The following is a 26,328-nucleotide window of genomic DNA, read 5'->3' as shown; positions in this document are numbered from 1 at the left end:
TCTACTCCTGATTGAGTACTAGTCTAGACACTTATGTAACAATGCAGTTACAGAATAAGGAAGATTCCTTAAAATCCTTGCATGCTGCAAAATTGCGTTCTAAAAGTGACAGGGCTTGTGTGCAGATCACTCAAAACCTATTTGACTTTGTAACCAGGGTATTAACAAAAGCACTAGCAATACTGAAAAATAAATAGCACTCCAAGGTAGGACTTTATCTTGAAAAAAAAAAAAAAAGGTTGAAGGTGGCTCGACGAAGAGCCACTTTTTCTCCTTTTTAGAAAAAGGAGAGAGTTGTTGAATTTTGGAGACAAAGGTAAAATGCACTAAAATCAGAGAAAATAATAATCAAAAGACAAGGATTACCATGACAGCTCACATTCCAGTCTGAGTGAAGAGGAACGTGAACATCATTCTCTCCGCGGGATACTACATTCTGCTGTGTTGGAGCATGTTTTGTTTAGTGGCTGTTCCTTTTGTACAAAATATTAACATTCTTGGGAAATTGCATATGAACTGAACGCTACTTTCATTGTGCTGACATAATGCCAGTCCTGTACAAGCTCGTTCATGTTACAGTGACACATTCTGTAAACAAACCGACTGTTCTAGGTCTCAGTCGTCTAAACCCTAGGCAGTGAACTCAGAGACAGAGATGATGAGTAAGACTCCTCCCTGTCCTCCAAGACCTAATGATCTTGTGTGGGACACGGAAATGAACTCAAATAGCTGTAATACCAGGCACACCATAAATCACATGAAATTTCCTCTCAGATGAGTCAAAAGGCTGAGAGAGAACAAAGAAAGAATATGTCTGATCGTGGGGAGTGAGGAGGCAAAAGCCTGTAGAAGGAGTAGGACTGGCAGGGTTTCACCAGGCAGAAAGAAGAGAATGAGCAAAGGCTTGGGAGCCAGAAAGCACAGGACATATTTGGGGGACTGGTATGGTTTGGGGAAGGCTGGAGCCACTGAGGAACATAAAGGAACAGTAAGACGAGGTTGAAATAGAGGTTGGCCTCTGAATATAGGAGGCCTTGACAGGGATGGCACCATCAGAGAATTTTGAGCGAGTGAATGATGTGCTTAGAGCTGTCCCATAAGAAACTCCTTTTGGCAGGTCCTGGTCCTGCTGGGTGATGGTACTGGGGAGTAGGACCCAATTAGAGGTATTGCAGTGGTCCCTGTGAGAGAGGTGAGGGCCCGAGCTCCACAGTGACAATGACACACCGTGGCAGTGGGATGTATGGGGAGGGCGTGACACGAGACATTTTAGAGCAGAATCTCAAGCATTTATCAACCTGAGTGGATGGTATAGGGCTCTGGTGGTACCTGTCCCATAGCGATGCTTACTGTGTTGTAACGATAGCTAACAGGGAGCCTGATTCTGGAATGTTGGAGAGCCCATGCTGAGGGCTGACAGGGGCTAGGGCACACCTGAGTTCTGTGACTGGTTAACACTGAAGTGTTGGCCAAGCTTGTGCCTCTCAGGTCCCTGCTGGGTGATCCATGCATGCCCGCAGTTCTGGGAGGGGAGATGATGTTCCCTATATTGGGACCTGGTCATGTTCTGACCATAGAACCATGTGTTTTAGATTTGAAAGACCTCAGAGATCTTCTTTAAATCCTTTGCTGGATAGAGAACTATGGCCCAGAAAGGTCAAGTGTGTATCCAGAGTGGGTCAGAGACTGAGGCCAGAATAGAACCTAGGACTTGCTACTCACTAATTTTTAGAAAACCTCTTAAGTGGCTGTGTATTAGCATTTTCCAGGGAAACAGAACCAATAGAATAGAACAGGAGATTTATTATGAGGAATTGGCTCATGCGTTTATGGAGGCTGAGAAGTCCCACTGCCTGTCGCCGACAAGCCATAGTGATTGTGATTTGTGGTGTGATTTGCAATTTGCTCGAAGGCCTGAGAATGAGAGTAGGGGACTGTGATGTAAATCCCAGTTCCCCAGTTCGAGGGTGGGAAAAGATGAGATGAGATGCCTCAGCATGAACAGTGAGGCAGAAAAAAGGGGCAAACTCCTCCTTCCTCCACGTTTGTTAGTTTGTTTGTGTCCACCCACACTGGAAAAGGCAGTCTGCTTTACCAGAGCCCAGTTCAAATGCTAATCTCTTTGGGAAGCATCATCACAGACATGCACAGAGAGCCTGGACCAGAAATCTGGGCATTTCCCTATGTTCGCAGGTTGGCAGCACAGATGAACTATCCTATGCTCTTTGGAATGGTTGATGTTGATACTTTGTTCTTCCATAGCATTTTTTTCAAAGTTTTATTTATTTATTTTAAAAAAGAGTTTATGTATTTATTCATGAGAGACACAGGCAGAGGGAGAAGCAGACCTGATCTGATGTGGGACTCGATCCCAGGACCCAGGATCACGCCCTGAGCCGAAGGTAGAGGCTCAACCCCTGAGCCACCCAGGTGTCCCTAACTTTTCAGTTTTAATTTACCCGTTTCTTTTTTGACCCTCATTTGACCTCATTGGTTAAATAGACATTGTTCCTCTTCACAGGTAAGCAAATGAAGGTGTGACAGGTAATGACCTTCCCCGTCATGTGGTGAATTAATGGAAGATCAGAACTAGAGCCTAGATTTCTTACCATGAGTCCCTTCTTCCCACAGCTGGATTGTAAATTCTGTGGCTGTGCTAAACCACTGGTTCTCAAAGTGTGGTCCTGGGTCAGCAGCATCAGAATCACTTGGGAGCTTCCTAGGAAAGCAAATTATTGAGCCCTGCATCAGATGCAATGACGTAGGAACTCTGGGGGGCCACCGTCCAGCCATCTGTGTCTTAATAATTTCTCTAGATGATTCTCCATGCCAGTTAGAAAACCTCTGTGGTAACAAGACAGAATCAGTTCTGTATCCATGATTTCACTATATTCTGCCCAAAGTCGTCAGCAGAAAAGATGGTATGAAGCTAAAACTGACCATAAAATTAGCACGTCTGTCTTTTTCTCTTCAATTTCCCTCCCACCCACCCACCCCTGGTCCCTTCCTCTGTCATCCAACCAATCAGGTACAATTGTGGCAACTTTTCATTTAAAGTGTTTTCTGTTCCTTACAAAGCTGTCAGAGTTTGTTATGAGCTTTCATTCATTCAGCCCACATTACTTGACGCTTAACAAAGCATAGGAAACTAAAAAAAAAAAAAAAAAAAAAAAATGAGGGAGGGAGATGACTAAATACATAGACAGATACTGCTACATTTCTTTAAAAAAAAAAGGCACATGCTCAAATAGTAAGATAAGACCACTGTTCTTCATTGACCCAGAGAAGTGTGAACAGATGATATTTTAAAGAGAAAATTACATTTTCTCAACATCTGCAAATTTCTAGAAATGGTACTGGAGCTTTATGAAATTTTTTCTCCACCAAGCCTCCTAATAGCCTTGTGAAAGACCTGCTAGGATCCTCATATTTTTTTTTTTTTTTAATGAGGAAACTAAAGTTTCAGAAAGCCAAGTGACTTAGCCAAGTGTCACATAGCTAATAAATCATGAAGCAGTTGTCCACATTCAAGCTTTTCTTTATCCTAAATTTGTAATCTCCCTGTCCTGTCATCCACATTATCTCTTAGGCGACTTTCCTCTTCATATGCCTTTTTCCTCCCCAAACCAGAGCATTTTGTCAGTGGATGTGTGATATGCCACCATTTGAACAGGCTTGCTGCAAACAGCACGTGGGCATTTCGGATTCATCAGTGAGTAGTACTGTTCTGAAACCCAAATCCATTTATGACTCACTTTGAAAGCATCTCAGTGAAATCAAGTATGAATTAAAAATTATATCCAATCTTCAGGCCTTTTTCTTCTTACTTGTTTGGTTGGAGTCAGTCCAACAACTGCAAAAAAAAAAAAAAAAGAAGAAGAAAAGAAAAGAAAATTAGGAATGCCTGACCTCTAGTGGAAACACTGCAAACTTTCTGTGGTTTTGCTGGAGGGCTTCTTTCCAAACCACCTCCTCCCCATGTTTAAAATGGAATTCTGGAATTTCTGATCTGAAAGCTTCGGCTCATGATAAGACTCGGGTCTGTGCACAAAGATCATTTTTGCTGCTACCTTAAAAATGGGGTTTCTGCTTTTAAAAAATGGGGTTTCTGGATCTCAAATTCACATTGCACTTGGGTTCAAGTGTCTTAGTGACCATTCTCAAGCAAGTGCCATCTCTTCAAAGAATTCTGGTCATGTAGTCTTTTCCCCCACTTAACTATAAATCCTAATCCAACTAGATATTTGTAAGGGACACTGTGAGTATAGTGTCTGTATTTAATCCATTGTGTCTAAATTTGCCTCTGACATAGTTGATAGCTTTGGAAATGGTACACTTCTATTCAAACTGTGTAATCTTTGGTTTCAGGGACTGAGCTGTAATTGTGCCCATCACCACAGGTTTATTGCTCGGCTGCCAAGTCAGCCTCATAGCTGATACTCACTGACCCGCATATGTGCTCCCAAGTGAGGAGTGCTGTGCGCCAAGAGCCCTCAAGGATTCTCAGCTGATTACACAATTGTTTTGTCCAAGTTTAAGATCGAAGTAGAGGACAGAAATCAGCCACTGTCTGATGGCTGGAGACAGATAGAGGGTGTGAGAAAAGAAACTGGAAGAAATCTAGCAAAAACCAGATCTTTTTCATTCAAAGCAAAATGAACAAGTGAGAGGTTGCAGATGTTCATGGATCCCCAGACATGAAGAATGAGAGATGTCCTGTCTTTCCTGAATCTCAAATACTGTCATGTTTCCAAAAGTTTCATCAAGGTTGTATCTTTCTTGATTTGAAGAATAGGTAACCTCAGCTCTTAAAGATTTCAGAGAATTACTGGTACAGTGAACCCCTTCCTCTTAACCTTGACAGCTTTGCCTTTCTTGAGTCCGTGCAATTAAACTGCTTAGAAATTGAGGGAGGGAGCAGACAGCCTCAATTTTTAAAAGTATTTCAACATTGCTGGTTTAAAACACCTACCTATCCTTGGAGATTATGTTTCAGTCCTGAGTGGGGCCTGGGAGCTGCATTTTCCACAAACTCCTGGTTAGAGCCCCACATAGGGATGGAGGGAACCCTGGATTGAGGATCAGGATGTTAAATTCATTCCTAGCACCTGTGCCAGGTGGTGTGCTGTGTCATCTTTGCCTTTTGGGCTTCAGCAACCTGATATGTACCGTAACAGCTGGAGTATGTGACCTTGAAGGTCAGTTCTGGCTCCAGCCATCGGTGATCAGTTCATTCTTTGTGTAGGGTACACACATACAACTTAAACTTCATCCCCAGGAGTCCAAGAGTTACTGAAATGGCAACTGATTCAGACAATAATCTTCAACACTATGAAATAATTAAAAAAAAAAAACCCGCTCTTATTTCTCCTTTAATAGCCACCGTGTTAGTTCACAAGTCCTGGCTAGAATATTGAATTGCCCTTTTCAACCCCACGCACTGACTGTCGCTCCATTTTTTGATGGTTGGAGGACAAGTAGAAGAAAAAAAGCCATCTCTCAAAATATCACTTTCCCACTTCATCATTAAGAGATTCAGTTTCTGCCTTTCTCTTTGACTTTCCCTTCTTTATTGTGTGGGCATGGATTTAAAAACACTGCAACAATTTGACCCTCTTTCATGATCTACGCAGGCTTTTAAACTGCAAATTTCAACCTCCACGCAGGGCTTTGACTGGTTGTTTTTTAAGTCTGGCTTCTTTTGATGTGAACATTTTCAAGCTCTCGAACAATAAAGTATGTTTTTACCCAGATAATGAAAGTAATTATCAGGTAGACAGTTGTGCCTCTGAAGTGGATTCTGCTCTTTATTAGTCTGTCACGCTGTCAGTACTTTTATTCTATGTCTGTTTTGCTTGGAAATACTTATTTGATCCCCTAATCCTTTCTTAAATTATAGGTATGGGTGTAGTTGTACTAATCCGAACTTTGGTGCGGAACATTCTGGTTTTATATAATGAGAAAACTTTTAAGACTTATTAACTGAGTTATTTTTTTTTTTTTAAGTAGCAGATCTTTAGTAGGACGTTATTGCTTTGTTTGGAAACTTGACTTGAGGGTATTAGTATTTGAAATAAGATTTGTTTAAATGAAGATAAAGACGGTATAGGCGAGGGGCCATCGTTATTAACATAGTAAGCATTACAGCAATGAGCCATATGGAAAATTGTTAATAACTATTGACACTTAAAGACAAGTTATCTTCTAGGAATGACATATGTTTATTTTCCTGGTGTAGATAAAGAAAACAGGCATGTGTCATCAATAATCCGGCCAGGGGGCCCCTGGGTGGCTCAGTCGGTTAAGTGTCTGCCTTCTGCTCAGGTCATGATCCCGGAGTCCTGGGATCGAGCCCTGCGTTAGGCTCCCCACTCGTGCTCTGTCTCTCACTCTCTCTCTCTCTTAAATAAATAAATAAAATCTTTTAAAAAATAACCCAGCCAGCGTAGGCATACCTGAGAGCTCTGGGTTTATCATCTGTATACATTGCCCCTCGCAGAGCAGGCTTTACATTTTGAGCCTTTTCTTGACCCTCCTGCCCACCCTGCAACAAACCAATTAGTAACCTTCCAAATGACAAGACCCCCCTTTCTTTAAGATTATCGAGGGTGGTAAGACTAGTTTTTAATCTAATTTAGGCCGAAGAACCATGTAGATACTTTGTGCCATTAGATTGGCCACTTAGCTGCCAAGAACCTCAGTTCCCTTGTCTGTGCAATGAGAACTCTAGTGCCCTTCTCAGAATGATAACTGGGAACAAAGGAAAAAAGACCGCGGCCAGTCTCCGGGAACTGCAAAACATACATTCATACAATGCACACAGTGTAAATCAGTATTTGGTTTGATTTTATCGATTGAAGCCAGATTAAAAAATCAATTCCCTTTTTATTAATCACCTTGGTTCCTAAAATATTTTAATGTACTTACTAATTTGTAGTCAGAATCAATTTTCAGAAAGAGTGGTGCCTTAACCTCATTAATACTGGGGACTAGTTCCTCTGCTTTCTCTGTACCCCCTGATTCCTGCCACCTGAAGCTTTATTCAATGAAGCTGTGCCTTGCAGCAAGGTCTCCAGTGCATGTTTTGAGAATCAATTGCCAATCACATTGCCTGCCCAAAGTATCTTTTAGTCTTGGCTCAACCTAGATGGAGCCTGTGAGCTCTTGAATTACCAACAGATTTCTTCCTGAACACCAGAAGTTATGGTTCCCCCTGGGTGGTACCTTGAATTACACTCCACCCCTCCCTAGAGGTGGGGGAGTTGCTAGTACAGATCTTACCCCCTTGCTAAAAGCCTCCGATTCCCTAAGGCTTTCATTTTAGAATTTTTAGTCTATGGGTCCTAGCCAGAAGTGCTAGGTGGATGAATAGGGTATGGGTGCCATCTCCTGGCAGTTATTGGAAATTGCTTGGTAAGACCATCTGTTTATTTATAGGGTCAGCTCTTCTGCATCAAAGGAAAAATGCACCATTATCATTTTTAAAAAACAAGTATTAGACTTTCATCTTTGATCACACTGTAATTACATAGTACCTCTTCTAATTTCCGGCTATGATTGTTGACTTAAAAACTAGTGCTTTGGAATGGCCTAGCCTTAAATTATTCGTAGAGAATAAGAGATGCTTTTGTGTAGATACCATAGAGTTAGTTTATGGTCAGCTCATTAACAGAGTTCTAGCTTCCCCCTGCCATCTCTTCGGTGGATGTAATGGGATTCCTCTGCTTGTAGATACAGTGGCTCTCTAGTCTTTCACTGTGTCTGGAAATGGCCATGTCGAATTGACTCTGTCACTCTGAGCACACCATCCTGGCACTTTTCATCCTGGAAGAGTCTTATAAATTCTATCTGTAGGCTCTACCATCTATTTATTCATTCAGCTGGCATCTGTTGAATTTCTGTTGCGTTAGGTTAGAAGATACACAGGTCATCAGACAGAGGGACACCGACAGGCCAACAAATAATTGGTAATTGGCCTAAGTGCTACACTCAAGTATGGACAAAGGTCATTGAACACAGAGATTAAATATGTCGTTTGCAAATTTTTCCATACAATTTAGGGGAACAGAGGCAGAATAATCCCAGGCGGAGGCTAAAGGAAAAATGCTATTTTGGTTTTTGAATTTGGTTTGACCTTTTACATCTGAATCAGGCAGCTGCGCTTGAATAAAGCTCCATCCCAAAGATTGGCCCCTGCAGTAAACCTGGAAGCTGGGCTTTTCCTGGCTGGGAATTTTTGTTCACCAACTCCTGGCCTCTACTGGTTGAGGGTGTCCCCCCCGCCCCGCCCCAACTCTGTGGTGTTCATTCTTGTGCACGAGTCCCACATCCTTCCTGGCAGTGCAAAGCAGAGATGGCCCTCAGGTAAAGGAGCAGAACCACTGGCCTTGAGGGAAGCTGCCAACTTGCAGGAAACCACCTACCATGGCTGCAAGAGCCAGGCACACACACCACATACTCATATAGTCACACATACTAGACAAAGGTAAAATAAAGTGAAGCAATAATAATAATTATTATTCATTTTCTTTAGATATGGGAACAATGGTTGCAGTTTTCAAAAGGTCTTTGGCAGTTAAAGACCTCGAAGTATTTATAGCTGAAATTGTACGATGCCTGGGATTGAGTTTAAAAGGTTACAGAAAAAAAAAGCATGCATAAATGAAACAAGAATGGCAACAGTAATTGTTAAAGTTGGGAGATGGCTAGGTGGTGATTTATTATTTTATTATCTCTACTATTGTGTATGTTTGAAATTTTCTAAAGTAAACTAATTTTAAGACCCTGGTCATTGCTGGCCAGTGACAATTTTAAAATCCTCTAGAGGAGGATTCTTTATATACATTGGGATCTTTTTGAGGTAATTTTTAGCAACTCTAAGTGTGTCGTGTAGACCACAACCGTAAAGCCCAGTTTTAATCAACACTGTCCTATTTCCTTAGGCTGCTGGGTCATAAGCAGGACATATCTTCATACAGGCTCATGAATACCAGTTGGGTTTTCATTTTTGTTTTTTTGGGGGGTTGGGGTTTAGAAAAGGCACAAAATTCTTCATGTTTCTTTCCCCATGGCTCTCAGTGCATCTGAGCTTTGTTTTACACAGAGAAGAGATGTGATTATGGTAGATACTGTGTCCACAGAGGAAGAGGATTTTCCTGCTTCAGAACTCAGAGTTTATGGCTTTGTGGTTATGATTTCCTTTGGTAATGACGTTCTCAGCCACCATCAATCTGTCTCCCCATCCTAGTCATAAAAATTTAGGGGATCTTACTTTAAAATGAAGGCTTTTTCGCTGTTAGATGAAAATGCGTAAATTAGACTCTGCCTCTAAATAGATGGGAATGTTCTCAGGGTTTGTCTGGGGGTCCTGAAAGAATTCCAACACTTTGAGAATCCCACAATTAAAACACTTGTGGATGCTCTCTGAAAATTGTCTAAGAGTTAAGTGTGGAACACAAGTGCATGCACATATAGCTAAGTGTCACAGCACCAGGTATCTTTTTTTTTTTTTTAATTTTTAATCTTTTATACTCATCCCTTTCCTATGATCCATGACCCATTTTGCTCATATACTTCATTCCTCAGGGATGGCTAAAATCAGCTATTCATCTGCTTTAGAAATCATTTCATTCCAAAATAGAATCTATTTTATTTTTAGATAGAGAAATAAGCTTCCACTATTTCCTATAGTGTTGTATGTGGTGATTTTAATGGCTTGAAGATACTAAATTGTTCTCCCAGAATAGCATTCTTCATGCTGGAAGGGAGCATGAGATAGTGAAGAGTATGAAATCGACTTGAATTTGGATCTCAGCTCAGCAAGCGTGACCATGAACAATTTATTTGACTCTTATTTATCCCGATTTCCACATCTGTAAAATGGGGACAATATTATGTACTTGAAAGTCCCAAGAGCATTGGATAAGATAACCGGTCAAACATCCTGCCTGTGTCTTAATATGTATGTAGTAGAGCCGATAAGGGTTTGTGCCCTTCTCAGAGAGCCTTTGACATGAGGTGTGAATACGTTGAAAATGTGCTCTATAAAGTCAGCCCTTCTTTTGCTATTCTGTGTTACTGCTCGTACTGTGCTCTCTCCTTTGAACACTGGCAGAGTTAGACGATGTGACCACAGCTGGGCTGCCCATTAAAAATGCAGATGAGTAAACTGTGAGAGAAAAGAGCGGCATCCAGCCTTACGCACCCTTGAATTTCTTACTACCACTGTTTCTGGGGGCCCCATGCGATGCCATCGGTGGCTTTAGGGGTCTGTGTTATAGTTGTCTGTCTTCAGTAGTAGCTTTCTGGAACACATCTATACTCAGACTCTATCTCATGTTTGTATTATTAGTCTCTCCTCCACCCCCTAAGATCTGATTGATCATCTCTTGGGACAGGAAATGCCCTCTCTCCACTGGCAGGATGGTCAGAAAATTCTACTTGATGAGACAGGTCTTTCACTGACACACGAGATGGAATGTGTCTTCTGTGTCTTCCATCTTTATGTCTTCTACTTACTGGCACTCTATAGGTAGAGTCCATTTCTTTACCAGGGTGACTCATCAAGTATTTGAAGGTGGAACTCATGGCCTTCTTGAATTTTCTGTCCTTCAGGCTGAATGATACACACTCCTCTTCCTCTTCTATGTTTTCACGAGGACCTTTATTCATTTCCTTGAATGTTATTACCTCAGTCTATAATTATTTGTTCATTAGTGTATGATTATCTGATCAGTGTGAGAACTGTTCATGCTGCTTATCAAATATTTCTGGCTCTCTGCCTTCCCAGCTAGAAGTAGAATTGCACTTTCTTCCCTGGGATTAGGTAAGACCACGTGACTAGTTTTGACCAGTGATTTATGAATGAAAATGATATCTGTCCTTTCCAGGCCAGAGCACTTACCTGCTGAAAGGAGATTCTCTAGGGCTTTCTTTTCCTCCAATAGAGTAATCATGAAGTTCCAGATAAGGGTTTTCTATCCACCTGTGTCCTAGATTAAGAAAAGAAGAGCCCCTAGCCAACCCCTACTGATGGTCACAAAGTCTGAATGAAAAATCAAAAACTTGTTATTTTATGTCACTGAGGCTTTAGCTTTCTTATTCAGCATAACTGCATCTATCCTGACTGATACCATTATATCCGGCTTTCTCACTACATGATGAGCATGATGCAGTGGAGGCTGTGTGTTTCTCTTCACCTTTGTATCATCTAGTATAGTACTGGCTCAGAGGAGACACTAAGGCCATGTGTTGCTTGCATGAATAAATTAAACCTCAGTTTTGAACCCCATCTCCATTTCTGCCAATTCCTGACCATGGCTTATTTCATTGTTTCTCTTCTAAAATGTATGCACCCCCGTCCCGTAATCCAACCCAGCTTTCCAGTTTCAGAGAAATTAAGTAGTTTGCATAGCATAGACATCCTCAAATGGGAAAGGAATGCAAACCACACCCATTGGGGGTCATAGGCAGAGGTGAGGGGGGTACAGCTGAATTGATTCTTTTTTTTTTTTAAGATTTTATCTATTTATTCATGAAAGACACACGGAGAGAGGCAGAGACATAGAAGGAGAAGCAGGCTTCTCTCAGGGAGCCCGATGTGGAACTCGATCCCGGGACTCTGGGATCACACCTTGGGCCGAAGGCAGATGCTCAACTGCTGAGCCACCCTGTTGCTGAATTGATTCTGAACATCTCTATCACAAGCATATTGCTTCTTCTGCAGAGCAAGAGAAGGTGATCTGGTCATCACTGATACATTTTTGTGTCTTAGATAGCCATTTAATCCATATTGGCATTACACTTGCTTTCAGGTTGCTGTTGTTTTTACCTTGAAGAATGAGGTTTTTTTTTTTTAAGATTTTATTTATTTATTAATGAGAGACATACAGAGAGAGGCAGAGACACAGGCAGGGGGAGAAGCAGGCTCCCTGCGGGTAGCCTGATATGGGACTCAATCCCTGGATCTGGGATCATGACCTGAGCCAAAGGCAGACGCTCAACCGCTGAGCCACCCAGGCATCCCAAGAATGAGCCTTCTAAAGTGAACACTCTTGTAAATTGACAATATGTAGCTTTCATGCCCCTGTTTTTGCTGTAGGAAGCTGATAGTGGGACTAATTAGATACCCCTTTGAGTTTTGCCATTAAGTTCTGATTGGCAGAAACCATGAGTTTTTAAACCATCCTAAGAGCTAAAAAGAAAAAAAAGGGGGGAGGCAAGACTTATGAGATGGGTAAAATATTGATAACATGTGTTATGCGCATGTGCTCAGAACCCTCTCTTTATTGGCATGCCAAGTAATCTGGTGTGCATTTTGTTTTATTCCTGTGACCACCCACCAAAATTTGGGGAAGGTGAGAAGTTGTCATTCTCCAACTTCACTCCCCAGTTGAGGCCAAGACTGATTAATTATGTAATTATGTTGGTCTTGGGTGAATTGGACTTGAATCCAGGCCTAACTCATGGTCATTGTGTTCAAAATAGCTTAGTAGACTTTGCCAAAGCCCACCAATTTTTAGAACTTAAATTTTTAAAATTTAAGAAAACAATGAAAAATTAGGCACTTCTTTTCACTCTAACTTTTGAATTATTACCACATGATCTTACAGATATGTGCTGACAGGATTTCATGGTATATTATATAGCAAATTCCATGATCCCCTAGATATTGTTATTGGTGTATTGGAGTTGACTGAAATAATCGGTACGTTCAACAATCAGTTGCCTTCTGATCCCAATATCTGTGTTAGCCACTGCAGTAATAAAACCCAACGACAGGAGCTTATGGACTGTTGACTGTGACAATAGCTTCCATTTTCTGAGCTTCTTTGCCAATTACTGTATCCAATGCTTTATATTGCTTATCCTATTTAGGAAGGAAAATAAGCCACGAGTAGAGCCCACTGTTCAATAGGCATAGAAAGTGCTAATGTAAAAAATCAGATCAAGGCCCACCGTGGAGGTGTGTAGGATATTTATTCTGCAGGGCACTTGTTCAGAAGGAACAAGAACGGGTGGGAATCCAGCCTGCCCTCTTCTTGCCAAGCCCTGTGCCATGCCACACAGGGACATTCATCAGAGGAGGCATTTGTAGGCTAGCAGCAGTCTGAGTGCAGTGACGGGAGAGAATGCTCCATTCATCTCCCTTCCTCTGACATGTTTTGTACACCTTGCATGTGCTAGAGACTTCAGACAGGTTTAGTTAAATCTTCAGAATAACTCTGTGGAATAGGTGTTGTCTGCTATTCCAGTTTTATAGGTGGTGGAGAAAGGGAAGAACATAGGGGGAAAGGGTGAAATACCTATGTGCTCAGATAGTTCATATCAACTCCAAAAGGGTGGTTTTATGGTTGGTTGGTTGGTTTTAAACATATGAAGAACTGGAAGCTCAAAAAGGTTAAATAATTTATCTGGTTTACTTAATGACAGACCCGGATTTAAACCCAAGCCTGCCTTCCTCCAATGCTCTTGTATACATATCTGTATCAAAACAAGGAAAGATCAAGCAAGGGATGCTTTGAAGCATCATCTTTTGAATCAGTCCTATGACTATATGTATTTGGTCAATGGGTCATTCATTACCAGGGGCACCTGGCTGGCTCAGCCAGGTAAGTGCCTGCCTGCAGTTTGGGTCATGATCCCGGGGGTCCTGGGATGGAGCCCCTGCATCAGGCTCCCTGCTCAGCAAGGAGTCTGGTTGGCCCTCCCCCTTTTGCCCTTCTCCCTGCTTGTGCGCTCGCTCTCTCTCACTCTGCTCTCCCTCTCTCAAATAAATAAATAATTTTAAAAAGTCATTACCATACATGAATTAATCAGTTTTCTAAAAGATTTAAGTAAGATTACATGCAGTTGTCTCAGAATTATGCCAAATAAAACAGGCTCTTTGCCTTAAGAATATATTGCTGTAACTGTTAATATTCATGATCACTCAGCAGATTATTGAAAATACTGAGACGTTCCATTGGTCTCTTCCTTTTCTATTTCCTGTGTCTTATAGTCAATTTATTTTGGAATACTAATAGCTTCTTGCAAGACAGATAAGATCTGTTCTTTCCCATGATAAATGTGGGTGCTCAGACATGTTCTGCTGCTTCTCCAAGGTCACAGCACAACTTTTGCCAATGAAAGCACAAAGTTGACACTTTGCCTTGAGACCCCTGCTGCTTCCCTTTGGAACCTGTTCTGCATTTATGTCAAGTTCAGCTGTTGTCATGAGGGAAGCAGTAGGTATACGCCATTCTGACCTGTGCAACAATTATAGGAATAAGACAGTGCTGTTAATCTGTCAGTAGGGCCGTGTGACCTTGAATGAGTTATTTCTCCTTTCTGAACCTGTTTTTTTCTCCTGCAAGGTGTGAGGGATGCCACATATATGATTTCTGGACACAAATGAGGAAAATACTAAAATCTTCCCTAAATTGGAGTCATTAAAAAATTCCATAGATCCTTTTTTAGGAGAAGGTAGCCATGCCTACTTTTCAGAATGTGGATAAGCTTGACAAAAATATTTATTTCTTTGAAGTATAAATCAGCTTTTTATAGGAAGGTTTTATATTATTTATTAACAACCAAAAGACTGTTCCCCAAGGAGATGTATCAGAATCACAGAAGCGCTTTGTCAACATCGTTCCATTCTGTACCCTTCCTGCTATCGAGCATCACCTCTATAAGGCACTGTTCTTAGTGTGCCACATGAGTTTGGGTGGAAAAGATAACATTTTGTAATGAAACGAGTATTGCCAAGATACTCAGGTCTCTTTTAATCTGCATAGAAATCTTTTATATACACAAAGACATAGAGACAATTTATCTGATTCTGTAGCTTGAATAATAAGACATAGACATTTTACCTCTCTGACATATCTTTCTCCCCTCAACATAGGTAACAGCTTTGTTTTGTTTTGTTTTATGGAATCTGCACAAGTACCAATTTCCCTTATCTACTTAGTATTTGTTAAATTACCCTCCCGAGTCCCCACATATCTGCTGGAGTGAAGCTCTGAGGCTAGACACCATACCTGGTTCAAGTGCTCTGCTGTTAACAACCTGGCATTATGTGCTTGAGTGATGGCAGCTTGTAACTTGAATTCAGTGGAATGTGATAAAGTTTTATTCACTAGAATATAAGAGTGTCAGGGACAGAGTTCCATTTTTCACTTGATATTGTAAAGGTAATGAGCAAAGGACTAAGTGGATGACATTGAAGTCATTCCTTAAACTCAGGGTCCCAGTGTAAACAGAACCCAGGCCCCTCTGTCCCTTGCACAACAAAACCAATCGCTGGGACATGGAGTGTGCAGTAAGGAAAGGGTTTCTTCTTGGAGAGGTGGGAGGGCAAGCCTTAATTAAATCTGCCTCCCCAGCAGGGGAGAGTCCAGGATTTCTAAAGGCAAGTGGAAAAGGGTCTGGATAATGGGGAGAAAAGCTAAGGTGCTCAGTGGCTCAGAATCTGACGGAGGTAGTGACTGAGCAGGAGGGGAGTGTTAACTTCATTTCTTTGTGCTCAAAGAGGAGGCCAGGGGTCCTGACTAGTTTGCCTGGCTTTTCTGATGAAATCTTGAGTCTGCAAAACAAAGAAATCAATACTTGGTTATCACGGTGTCAGGCAAGAATATTATGCTACAGAAACATGGTGGCAGACAGCATTCCTGAGAACCAGCAGATTTGGGATAAAGATTTGCAGCCTGGTGTAGCTGCCCTGTTAACTCTTTCATTACCGGCTTTATCAGTAATATTAAGGTCTTCTTAAGTAGAAACTACAAAATAAAGCAAAACCAAGGAATCGATTAATTCCAGGACATGAGGCTGGGAGGCAGTTTTACTTTGTGTTTTTAACAGCAAACATATGCCCATGCTTCCTTGAAAAAGAAGAGACCCGCCCAGGGGAATAAGCCTTTTCTCCTAACCAGCTCATTGTTATGTGAGATTTTTCCTTTTGTTCTCACTCTTAGTTTTGGATAATTTGCTAATAGCTAAACAGCCAGTCACTTGATCTCACCCCCCTGTAATTACACAGAAATCCTTGGATCAGTTCAGAGATGGCACTTGTTGGAACTGGTACCCCTGGCCGAAGTGGATGGTTGATTTTTTTTCTCTCCTCAGCCTTCTTCCCTCCAGCCCCTGGATGTGTTTTAGTTGCATGGCAACCCATCTGCCACGATAGCTGATGTCAGCTCATTTTCATTTAAACTTAGCCCAGGAAAGTTTTCCAGGAGGGCATTTGAGTAGAATGCCGGGGCAGGCTCCAGTTTGTGTTACCAAATCATTGGTAAAACTGCAGACTAATGGGCTCAGGCAGGCTAAATGTAAATGTGGGTGTCACAGGGGATTAGCTTCCAGAAATACGTGGCCTTGGGGACTTTCTGACTTTTAGGAGCTTAGCAAATGAGCTTCAGCAAGATTTTCTCTGCTGCTGAAGTTCTCTCTGCCCTTGAAAGGAATAAGAGTCCAAAATTAACCTAACTCCTGATAACAGAATTTAGCCAAATATTTTTATGACTTCTGAAAGGAGGGACAACATTTTAACTGGGTCCACAAGCCTCATTTGGGAGGAAAAAGAATATATATTTTATATATATATATATATATATATTTTTTTTTTTTTTTTTTAAAGTATTTTATTACTGGCAGGAATGTTCTAGTGTATCTGCTAACAAGTGAAAACATGTTAAAACTTCTTTAATCCAGTAGAGGGCAGAAGGGAGTTTTAGCTTTTTCTTAACCTGTGACTATGCAAACAAAAATTGACAGTCCAAGGCAAAGTCAGTGGCATGTTTGTAAACACAGTATACCCAGCCTGTTGATGCACATCTTATTCTTGTTGTCTAGACAGGTCCTTGCTAGTATGCTCAGAGCCAGTTTGATCCTATCTAGGACAGAAAAGAATGTCTGGAGTTTTGAGTCATGTATGCCTAAGAGGGAACAGTGATATGGTATCCAAATTATACCACCACTTCTAATCTATTCAGATCTTATTAATTAATCATAATACATTTCAATATGTTTTCTGTGTGTATATGGGACACTCCAAATGTTAGGATTTAAAAACATTTGAACTAATGACAAATTATTTCATGATCAGATATTTCTCTTTGAAAGTAATTACCTACCTGTGAGCCTATAATGCAGCAAAAATGATTTTCCCAACCCACCCTGGATTCTGAGAAGCAAATCTTACCTGTTTATAGCTAAGACTTGGAGTGACTTGGAGTGGTAATATTTGGTATATTATAAAGATGAGGTTAAAACTGAAACATGACAATTGAGAAATGCATCTTTGTTTTTGGTGTTTGATAACGTTCAATCCTTGGTTATTACTAAATTCGGTTTTTGAAAACCACTTTTAAAAGGAAGATAGATTTTCCATGCTGACTTTAGTGAAGTCCGTTTTTGCTTTGTTAGAATGTAATGCCTTGGGCAGCCCCAGTGGCCCAGCAGTTTAGCGCCGCCTTCAGCTTGGGGTGTGATCCTGGAGACCTGGGATTGAGTCCCATGTCGGGCTCCCTGCATGGAGCCTGCTTTTCCCTCTGCCTGTGTCTCTGCCTCTCTCTCTCTGTCTTTCATGAATAAATAAATAAAATCTTAAAAAAAAAAAGAAAAAGTAATGTAAGAAAAATAAAGTAAAAAAAAAAATGTAATGCCTTATGAACCAGCCCTTCAAATGGAGTTAGGATATTTATTTATTTGAGAGAGTGCACACGTGTGTGAGCCAGGGGAGGGGAAGAGGGAGAGAGAATCTCAAACAGACTCCCCACAGAGGGCAGAGCCCAGACTTGATCCTACAACTCATGAGATCATGACCTGAGCTGAGATCAGGAGTTGGACGCTCAACTGCCTGAGCCAGCCAGCCAGCCAGGTGACCTTAGCATACTTATTAAGAAGCCCCCCTGTGATCAGCCCCCGTGGAAGGTAGGGACCCAAGGCAGGATCAGGCTGAGGGAAAAGTCTGGTTTCTTTGTAGGCCACGCTGTCAGCCTTAGCCGACCCCCCCCTGAGAACTCTGGATTTGAATAATTCTTCAGAGTATCCTGAACCAGGGCATTCTCACTTTGATATGTACCCCCCACCCTCACCCCAAACACAGGACACAACTTGGGTTGAGCTGGCTCTTTGCAGGCAGTCCTTATGGGATTGCACTGACGGCAGTCCCAGGAACTGAGATAAGAGGTCTGGGTGCACAGCGCAAGGAGTATGAGAAGCAGCCTCAGAAGTCAGGTACACTGGATGGATTCTCTTTCTAATTGTGGATTCTTGAAAGTTGGATAACTTTTCTAATTGCCTTCAATGTGATAGCTTGCTGTATTCCTGTCTCTATAAGGAAGTGGTACTGAAAAGAGATTGTCATGGTTAATATGGTTTGGAAAATAGGATTTGAAAGAACGAAAAGAGCATATTTTTATTTCATTTTTGAGAATTAAATTCTGAAATAAAATGGTAACCTAAACACATTCACAAGGCATATTTATTTGCATCAGCGTTGTTTCTTGTGAATAATAAACTATATTGATTAAAAGTAATCGCAGCGAGTAAGGGAATTGTAGTTTGTGATAGTTCCTTGAGATCTTTGGAGAAAAGGTTAAATAAGTCACAGAGAATGATGCTGGCAGGGAGGGTATATTTGTTTGTAGACGGAGCAGTCATTTGCATTTAGTCTATAATTATTTAAGCCCTTCATGGTGAATTCCCATTAATTCCATCTGTTTGTTCCTTTGCCATTCAGTCATAGCTTCAGTTGTATGTCCACTGGGTGCAGAGCCCAATGCCTGCCTAATACAGATTTGAGACATGGTCTGCACTCTTAAGGAGCTCATGTTAGCATCCAAAAATCACATTTTTATATGTCACTACCAGTTTTATCAGAAAAGTATATCATTTGGGAAAATATTAAGCTCATGATGCAAGAGATGAGTTTTCTAAAATTTAGCACTTTTTTTGAGGGGGGGGCTCGTTTTCTCATTGACAATAGATACTTTATTTGTTTTTGCGAAGACAGGCTTAGTTCATTTTTTAATGAAAATGTCTACCAGATACCCAAGTCTGAATGCCCAGTGGTTCCTTAAAGTAAAAATGGTCTTCCACGGGCAAAGCAGCTAACTTAGCCCACAGCTCCAACACAGGTGCTTTTCTGAAGACAGCTTTTGTACTTCAGTACGAGGCAGAAGTGCTTTATGGTTACTTGCCGTTTTGTCACACAGAACATTAGAGAGGTGGCTGCAGAGTTGGGATTTAATAAAATTAACTCATTTTTCTTTTCCATTAGGGATTTTCTTCAGTGCAACTGATTTTTTTTAAAGATTTTATTTATTCATGAGAGATACATACACAGAGAGAGAGAGGCAGAGACACAGAGGGGGAAGCAGGCCCCCTGTGGGGAGCCCAATGTGGGACATGATCCCAGGATCCTGGAATCACGACCTGAGCCAATGGCAGACGCTCAACCACTAAGCCACCTATGCGCCCCTGATTTTTTTTTTTTTTAATGCTAGTACAAGTTAGCAACAGAGTTCAATGACTGCCAGTATAGTTTGGTGCCACTGTCTTCATGAATGCCTAGCAGTTTGACCTGCCATTTGCTTCCGTCCCATCAAGCGTCAGTTCAAGTGTCAACACGGTGAACAAGGCAAATGATGTGTTAGTGTTATTATAGAATAATTATTATTATTATCACCACCCCCTGTAAGTGTCCCAAATTCAGTGTCCACAGCCCACAGTGAGGGTTGCTAGTATAGAGAAAGGCTTAAGCAGGAAGAGCCTAAGGATAGGAAGCTGGTTTGCAAGAGATAAAAAACAGTCTGGCTTTATTTGAGGGCAGCAGAGATGGAGAACAGGGAAGCAATGAGAAATGTTGCAGAAGTTATATAGATAAAATTTAGCAGTAGAAGACCAATAAAGACTTGAACCTTACTGAGACGTCTGACCTTACGAGATGACCTAGTGGATGGCAGTGCCACTAACCAACGTGGTGACTGGGGAAGAAGAACCCCAGTTTATGATTGAAAAAGATGCCATCCTTGCCGTACGAGAAAATCTGTCGTGATTCTCCCACTTGGTTAAAGTATGAGAAAGAACAAAGTACTGCTGGCTGGGTCCATGCAGCAGCCTGAGATCTGATTTGGACCCTATAATGAGAAGTGGGTCTTGGAAACTCAGCGCATTCTTTATTGATGCAAAAGACTCTGGTGTCTGTGTCTCCTATAACAGTGTTTTCTCTTTCTGTTTCTAGGAATGGTGCAAAAGCTGGACCAAAAACTTCCAGTGGCCAATGAGTACCTGTTGCTCTCTGGCGGAGTCCGGGAAGGCGTGGTGGACCTGGACTTGGATGAGCTTAATGTCTATGCCCGGGGCACAGACTATGATATGGACTTCACTCTGCTGGTGCCAGCCCTTAAGCTGCACGACCGTAATCAGCCCGTGACCCTCGATATGCGCCACTCAGCCTTGTGCCACTCTTGGCTGAGCCTGCGGCTCTTCGATGAGGGGACAATCAGTAAGTGGAAAGACTGCTGCACCATCGTGGATCACATCAATGGTGCCACCAACTACTTCTTCTCCCCAACCAAAGTGGCCGACTGGTTCTATGACTCCATCAGCATTGTCCTGTCAGAGATCCAGAAGAAACCCCAGCGAGGGATGCCAAAGGTGGAAAAGGTGGAAAAGAACGGGACCATCATCTCCATCATCCTGGGTGTGGGGAGCAGTCGCATGTTGTATGATATTGTGCCCGTGGTATCTTTCAAAGGCTGGCCTGCGGTGGCCCAGAGCTGGCTCATGGAGAACCACTTTTGGGATGGGAAGATCACCGAGGAAGAGGTCATCAGTGGGTTTTACTTGGTGCCTGCTTGCTCCTACAAGGGTAAGAAGGACAATGAATGGCGGCTGTCCTTTGCCAGGAGCGAGGTGCAGCTGAAGAAGTGCATCTCTAGTAGCCTCATGCAGGCTTATCAGGCCTGCAAAGCCATTATCATTAAACTCCTGTCCCGGCCCAAGGCTATCAGCCCCTATCACCTGCGGAGCATGATGCTCTGGGCCTGCGACAGACTTCCTGCCAACTACTTGGCCCAAGAAGACTATGCAGCCCACTTTCTGCTGGGCCTCATTGATGACCTACAGCACTGTCTGGTCAACAAGATGTGCCCCAACTATTTCATCCCTCAGTGCAACATGCTGGAGCATCTGTCAGAGGAGACGGTCATGCTTCATGCGCGGAAGCTCTCCTCCGTGCGCTCGGACCCCGCCGAGCACTTGCGCACCGCCATCGAGCACGTCAAGGCGGCCAACCGGCTGACGCTGGAGCTCCAGAGGCGAGGGAGCACCACCAGCATCCCCTCCCCGCAGTCCAACGGAGGGGACCCCAACCAGCCCGATGACCGCTTGGCCAAAAAACTGCAACAGCTAGTGACTGAGAACCCAGGGAAGTCCATCTCGGTCTTTATTAACCCTGACGATGTCACACGGCCCCATTTCAGGATCGATGACAAGTTTTTCTGAGCATCTTGCTGCCTTTTTTTGTTTGTTTCCTTTTTCCTGGTTCTAAAACTCTCCTGATGTGTAGTGTGGTTTGTGATGCTGACTTTCCGTTTTTTACACATCCAGCCTAGATTGGATCTGTTAAGAACACATTTTAAGTTTCCTGGTTCTGCAGGACGGTGCAGGCTCTGAAACAGTATATTACTATTTCATATTCTGCCTCTGATTTTGTTGTTTACTTTTTGTAGTTATTGTCGCATTGTTTTGGGTTGTGGTTTTTTTTTGTTTTTTTTTTTTTTAAGGAGAACTCGAGCCATACATAGATGAAAATGCTCATGAATTCTCTTGCTTTTTACCATTTCATGCTTTGTGCAAATTTGTTCATGAGGATGGGGCAACAGATCTCTTTCTGACACTTCAGGATTCTTCTTTTTTTTTTTTTTTTTAATGAGCTTTCATCACTACAAATATTTGAGAATTGTCTGAACCTGGGAACTACCTGGTATGGTAGCTGGATTTCTTTCTTTTGACCAGTAACCGGAGTAGTTTCCCTCTTTCCACCAAACAATGTAGACTTTGAAAGTGATACTGCTACCAGTTGTGTTTTGGAGCAACTTCATTGAATGTAATTGTCCTCAGATCAGAACTTTGGATGGTTTGGAGGCTGTGTTTGACAACCTTCCAAACAGAATTAAGGTTTCCAAATGGTAGTTTTAGCGTGTGTAATTATTTGAAGCCTTATTTAAATCCTATTAAAGAACATACCATTATAATTGTTATTTGCACTAATGAAATCTTGGCCATTGTCAGAGTTCCAATGTGTGTGTTTCAATATAAATTGACATCCACTGTTGAAATGCTATCATTTTTTTATTTAGCCCATTTCTCTCAATCAATAGAATGATTCTTTGCATTTGTTTCATTCTCCTTTAAATGTGGTGTCCTGTTTTGCCCTCTTTGATACTCCTGGTTCCTGTCTTACTGAGAGAAGTTTGTGAAGCTTTACACCTGCTAAGTGACCATCTGAAGGTGGAGAAAATAAAGAGATAGAGTAGGTGTCTTTGTATCTACTGCTTTTGGGGGTTATAAAGGTGAGCTTTTTTTGTAAAATCTCTGCTTCTACTGGGAGTTGTGGGGAAAACTGGCAGAAAGAATTCATAATCCCCAAATAGAAGATACCATGCCTGTTCAAAAGGAGGTTTTTCTATAGAGCAGGAACGAGGACATATCTGTGGGTGGTAGCTTTGTGTGGAGGTGTCTTATCTTCATGAATGAAATCACTTGCCAGGTTTAGGTGTTGCAAGGCATTGGCTCCTTGTTTTGGTATGGACTCATGGCAGACTGTGGTGTTTGAAAGGTCAGGGGCCCTGCTGATATCTCAAAGGATGATCATGATGTCTACTATTGGGAAGGTCAAGCAACATTTTGGATTTGATCTCGAATGTCCAGACTCACAGGTTGGATTTTGGCCAATTGAAATCAGGCATATGCGGTCTTGGGTTTTTGCATGGGAATTAATGTAATGCTTATAACTGAAAATGAAATCATTCAACCATCTTAAGTCAAACACAAAATAATAAAAGAAACATACTGGCCTTGGAATTTTGTTGTTGCTGTTGTTAGTTTGAAATCCAGAAACTATTTTCTTACTAGTCATACCAACAAGGATTTTCAGTAATTAACTATAGCCCTGGGTTTGCTATTGTCTTTCAGACCATATGTCCATGTAGTGAACATTCAGTATTCATTTGTCCATTTCCCCAGTTTTCCTACTAATATCTACCTATCCTCCACATAAGCCATATCCTTCTCATAAAGCAGCCCTATCCCCAGTTCCAGACATGGTATAAACCGATGGATATAACTATGTCCTTGGCCACAGTTATTAATTAGCGATTTGATGTAAGCTGTTCCAATCAGGGACAGGCTCAAGATTCTAGCTTGGAGTGCTGGGGAAGAAGCAAGCCTCTGGATGTGAATGAAGACGCATTTGGCCTCTGTCACTCTGCGAGCTACCACATAGCCACGACCAGAGCCAGCCTTAGGATGAACTGACATTGTGTGATACTGTGGAGAGAAGAGAAAGAAAAACATGAGCCACCAGACACTGCCAACCCTCTCCCCCCAACACATATGCACACATACACACTGGATTTTCTTGTTGAATAAGTCAACATTTTGTTCTTTTAGCCAGTTTGAATTTGGTTCAATTCGTCAACATATTTAAACTGACATACCAAACTATTTCAGTGTATTTATACTATTTCCGTTCATGTGTGGGTCTCTTCTTTCCATGGATAGGCATCAAGGATATCTATATAGTTTATCTAAAAGCTTAGGTATGTGCTATCTGACTTGATTAATTCCAAAGACCATCACAGCCTCTGTAACTAATAAATATACATCTGGTAGAGTCTGTTAAAATTCATTATACTTTGACCGTTATGTTATACTTCCTAGATTAAAAGAAATTGTTATAAACCGCTCAAGTGGCAAGCATATTCCAAGGCACTGGTTCACTTTTTTTTTTTTTAATTTTTTTTTTTTTAATTTTTATTTACTTATGATAGTCACACAGAGAGAGAGACAGAGGCAGAGACACAGGCAGAGGGAGAAGCAGGCTCCATGCACCGGAAGCCCGACATGGGATTCGATCCCGGGTCTCCAGGATCGCACCCTAGGCCAAAGGCAGGCGCTAAACTGCTGCGCCACCCAGGGTTCCCTCACTTTAAGGTCAACTATAAACTGCCATAACTGTGCTTTCGATTGGCTTCTCAAATACAATTAGCAACATCTACAGTATTTTAAATGCTGTGTTTGCAGGCAAAACGTCCTTGCAGGTGTGGTAAAAACCTAGTTTCAGTGATCCTTTTGGCATGTTTTTCCTTTTGCTATATCTAGTCCTAGTAAAGAACACTTTCTACAAATTCTTGGCTAAACTTCATATAAAAAGTCCAGAGTTTCCTGAGATTAGTAATTTTTTTTTTTAATTTAGAAAGAGGGGGAAAGGGCACACAGAGAGAGAGAGAGAGAGAGAGAGAGAGATGATGACCTGAGCCGAAATAAGAGTCAGATGCTTAACCAACTGAGCTACCAGGCACCCCCTGAGATCTCATAATTTTAAAAACTTAAATATCTTTTAATTCCTGAAATTTTCTATCAGCACCAGAAACCTGGAACTCATGTCAGACATTGTTGAAGGTGAGTAGAAATGTAATGTAGTCTGATACCCTTTTTTTTTTAAGATTTTATTTTTTATTCATGAGAGAGAGAGAAAGAGGCAGAGACACGGGCAGAGGGAGAAGCAGTGTCCATGCAGGGAGCCTGATGTGGGACTTGATCCTGGGTCTCCAGGATCACGCCCTGGGCTGAAGGCAGACGCTCAACCGCTGAGCCACCCAGGTGTCCCAGTCTGATACCCTTTCTTATCTGAAACTTCGTAAATCCCTGAATTACTAACCTGCTCTCCTTCTGAAGCCCAGAAGATTGGTTAAAATCACTTGTTTCAAGTACAATAAAAAATGCCGTAAGGGGCAGCCCAGATCCTGGAGACCCAGGATCGAGTCCCACATTGGGCTCCCTGCATGGAGCCTACTTTCCCCTCTGCCTCTGTCTCTGCCTCTCTCTCTCTCTCTGTCTCTCATGAATAAATAAATAAAATCTTAAAAAAAAAAAAGAAAATGCCTTAAGGCTGGAGTCATAATTTCAACATCGTTTATGACTGATTTGTTTGGTTGTGGAACTTTACAAGCTGCAACCCAATAGGGTTTCAATTCCCTGATGAGACCTGGTTTCACATATTTCAAAAGTAGATTGTTTTCTACTCTCTGCCTTTCATCTGAAATGGAAGATCCACAGGTGCAAGTAAAGGTTGGTTTCAGAGAAGGATCCAATTAGGGTCAGAGATTATAAAAATAAAAATATCTCTGAAATTACTACTCTGAATTATTTTGGAGAAAATGAGAGGCAGGCACATGCGGCTACTTTTACTTTCAGGTAGAAGTGTGAGGAAGCAGGGCGGAGGCTCCTGGGGCTAGTTGAAGAGCTCCTACTGACTTCTGTACCACACACTTGGACACACATACAGGCTTTCACTTTACTGGCTGGAGATTTCTTTAGACTATTTTGTAACCCTTCCAGGGAGGATTCAGCCCACTGGCTGGTCACAGCTAAGTGGTGATTATTTTGGATCAGATCATTACCTGGCTGAGAAAAATTTCCTGACTTGGAGTTCAGCCTTGGAAGAGATTGCTGGGAAGGAAAAGGAAGCTGGTGCTTAGCAGCAGCTGTGGCATCCTGGAGTTAGGTGGCTTCCTGCTGCCTCAGAGCTCTGCACCGGCCTTTGGGGAAGTACATCAACGTCCATCCTGATAGGCTCTCTCCAGAACCTCTTCTCTTGAGTCACCCAAGGGAGTGTCTGTATGGCTATCTCACTTTCCAGCGGGTCATTATTAGGGATCAGGAAAAGTCTTTTATTTCATACTTTCCATCCCATATTCTGACCCAGAGGGTAAAAGCTTTTGCCAATCAAATGGAGTACTAACCATTACATATACTAAAGGAAAGATGGACATTGTATCAATACTGTTACTTTATTAATATCAGTTAAATAATAGGTATTTTTTAATTGAATCAATGCAATTAATGCTCCTCTATGAGAAAAATTGTTTTAAAAGTGTACCAGTTATGCTATGATTTCCTCAATAGGTAAACAACATATGATCTACATTGTTTAGATATTTGCTACTGGAGAATTTTGCTACTGGAGAATTATTTGCAATGTGACAAAAATTCTACCTTCTGTTAATTAGCTAGAAAAGTATACTTTTTATTTTTTAAGAAAGCATATATTGTATACAG

The 26,328-nt window shown here is 41.7% G+C and overlaps 1 protein-coding gene across 4 annotated transcripts in view; it reads left to right on the top strand.

The window, feature by feature from the left end:
- Positions 1-23,070, top strand: part of MB21D2 (Mab-21 domain containing 2) — a 108,613-nt gene extending 85,543 nt beyond the window's left edge. For all 4 annotated transcript variants that reach the window (XM_025425371.3, XM_025425372.3, XM_049105744.1 and 1 more), the window contains one exon: positions 20,225-23,070. In XM_025425371.3, coding sequence (XP_025281156.3) covers positions 20,225-21,489 — 1,265 coding nt within the window. In that variant the 3' untranslated portion in view covers positions 21,490-23,070. The remainder of the gene's footprint in view (positions 1-20,224) is intronic.
- The last annotated feature ends 3,258 nt before the right edge of the window (positions 23,071-26,328 follow it).

This window comes from Canis lupus, chromosome 34, assembly GCF_003254725.2.
Source record: "Canis lupus dingo isolate Sandy chromosome 34, ASM325472v2, whole genome shotgun sequence".
In the NCBI taxonomy this organism is placed as follows: Eukaryota; Metazoa; Chordata; class Mammalia; order Carnivora; family Canidae; genus Canis; species Canis lupus.
Note: the sequence above shows the minus strand (reverse complement) of the source record. Positions and strands in the feature narration are given on the sequence as shown.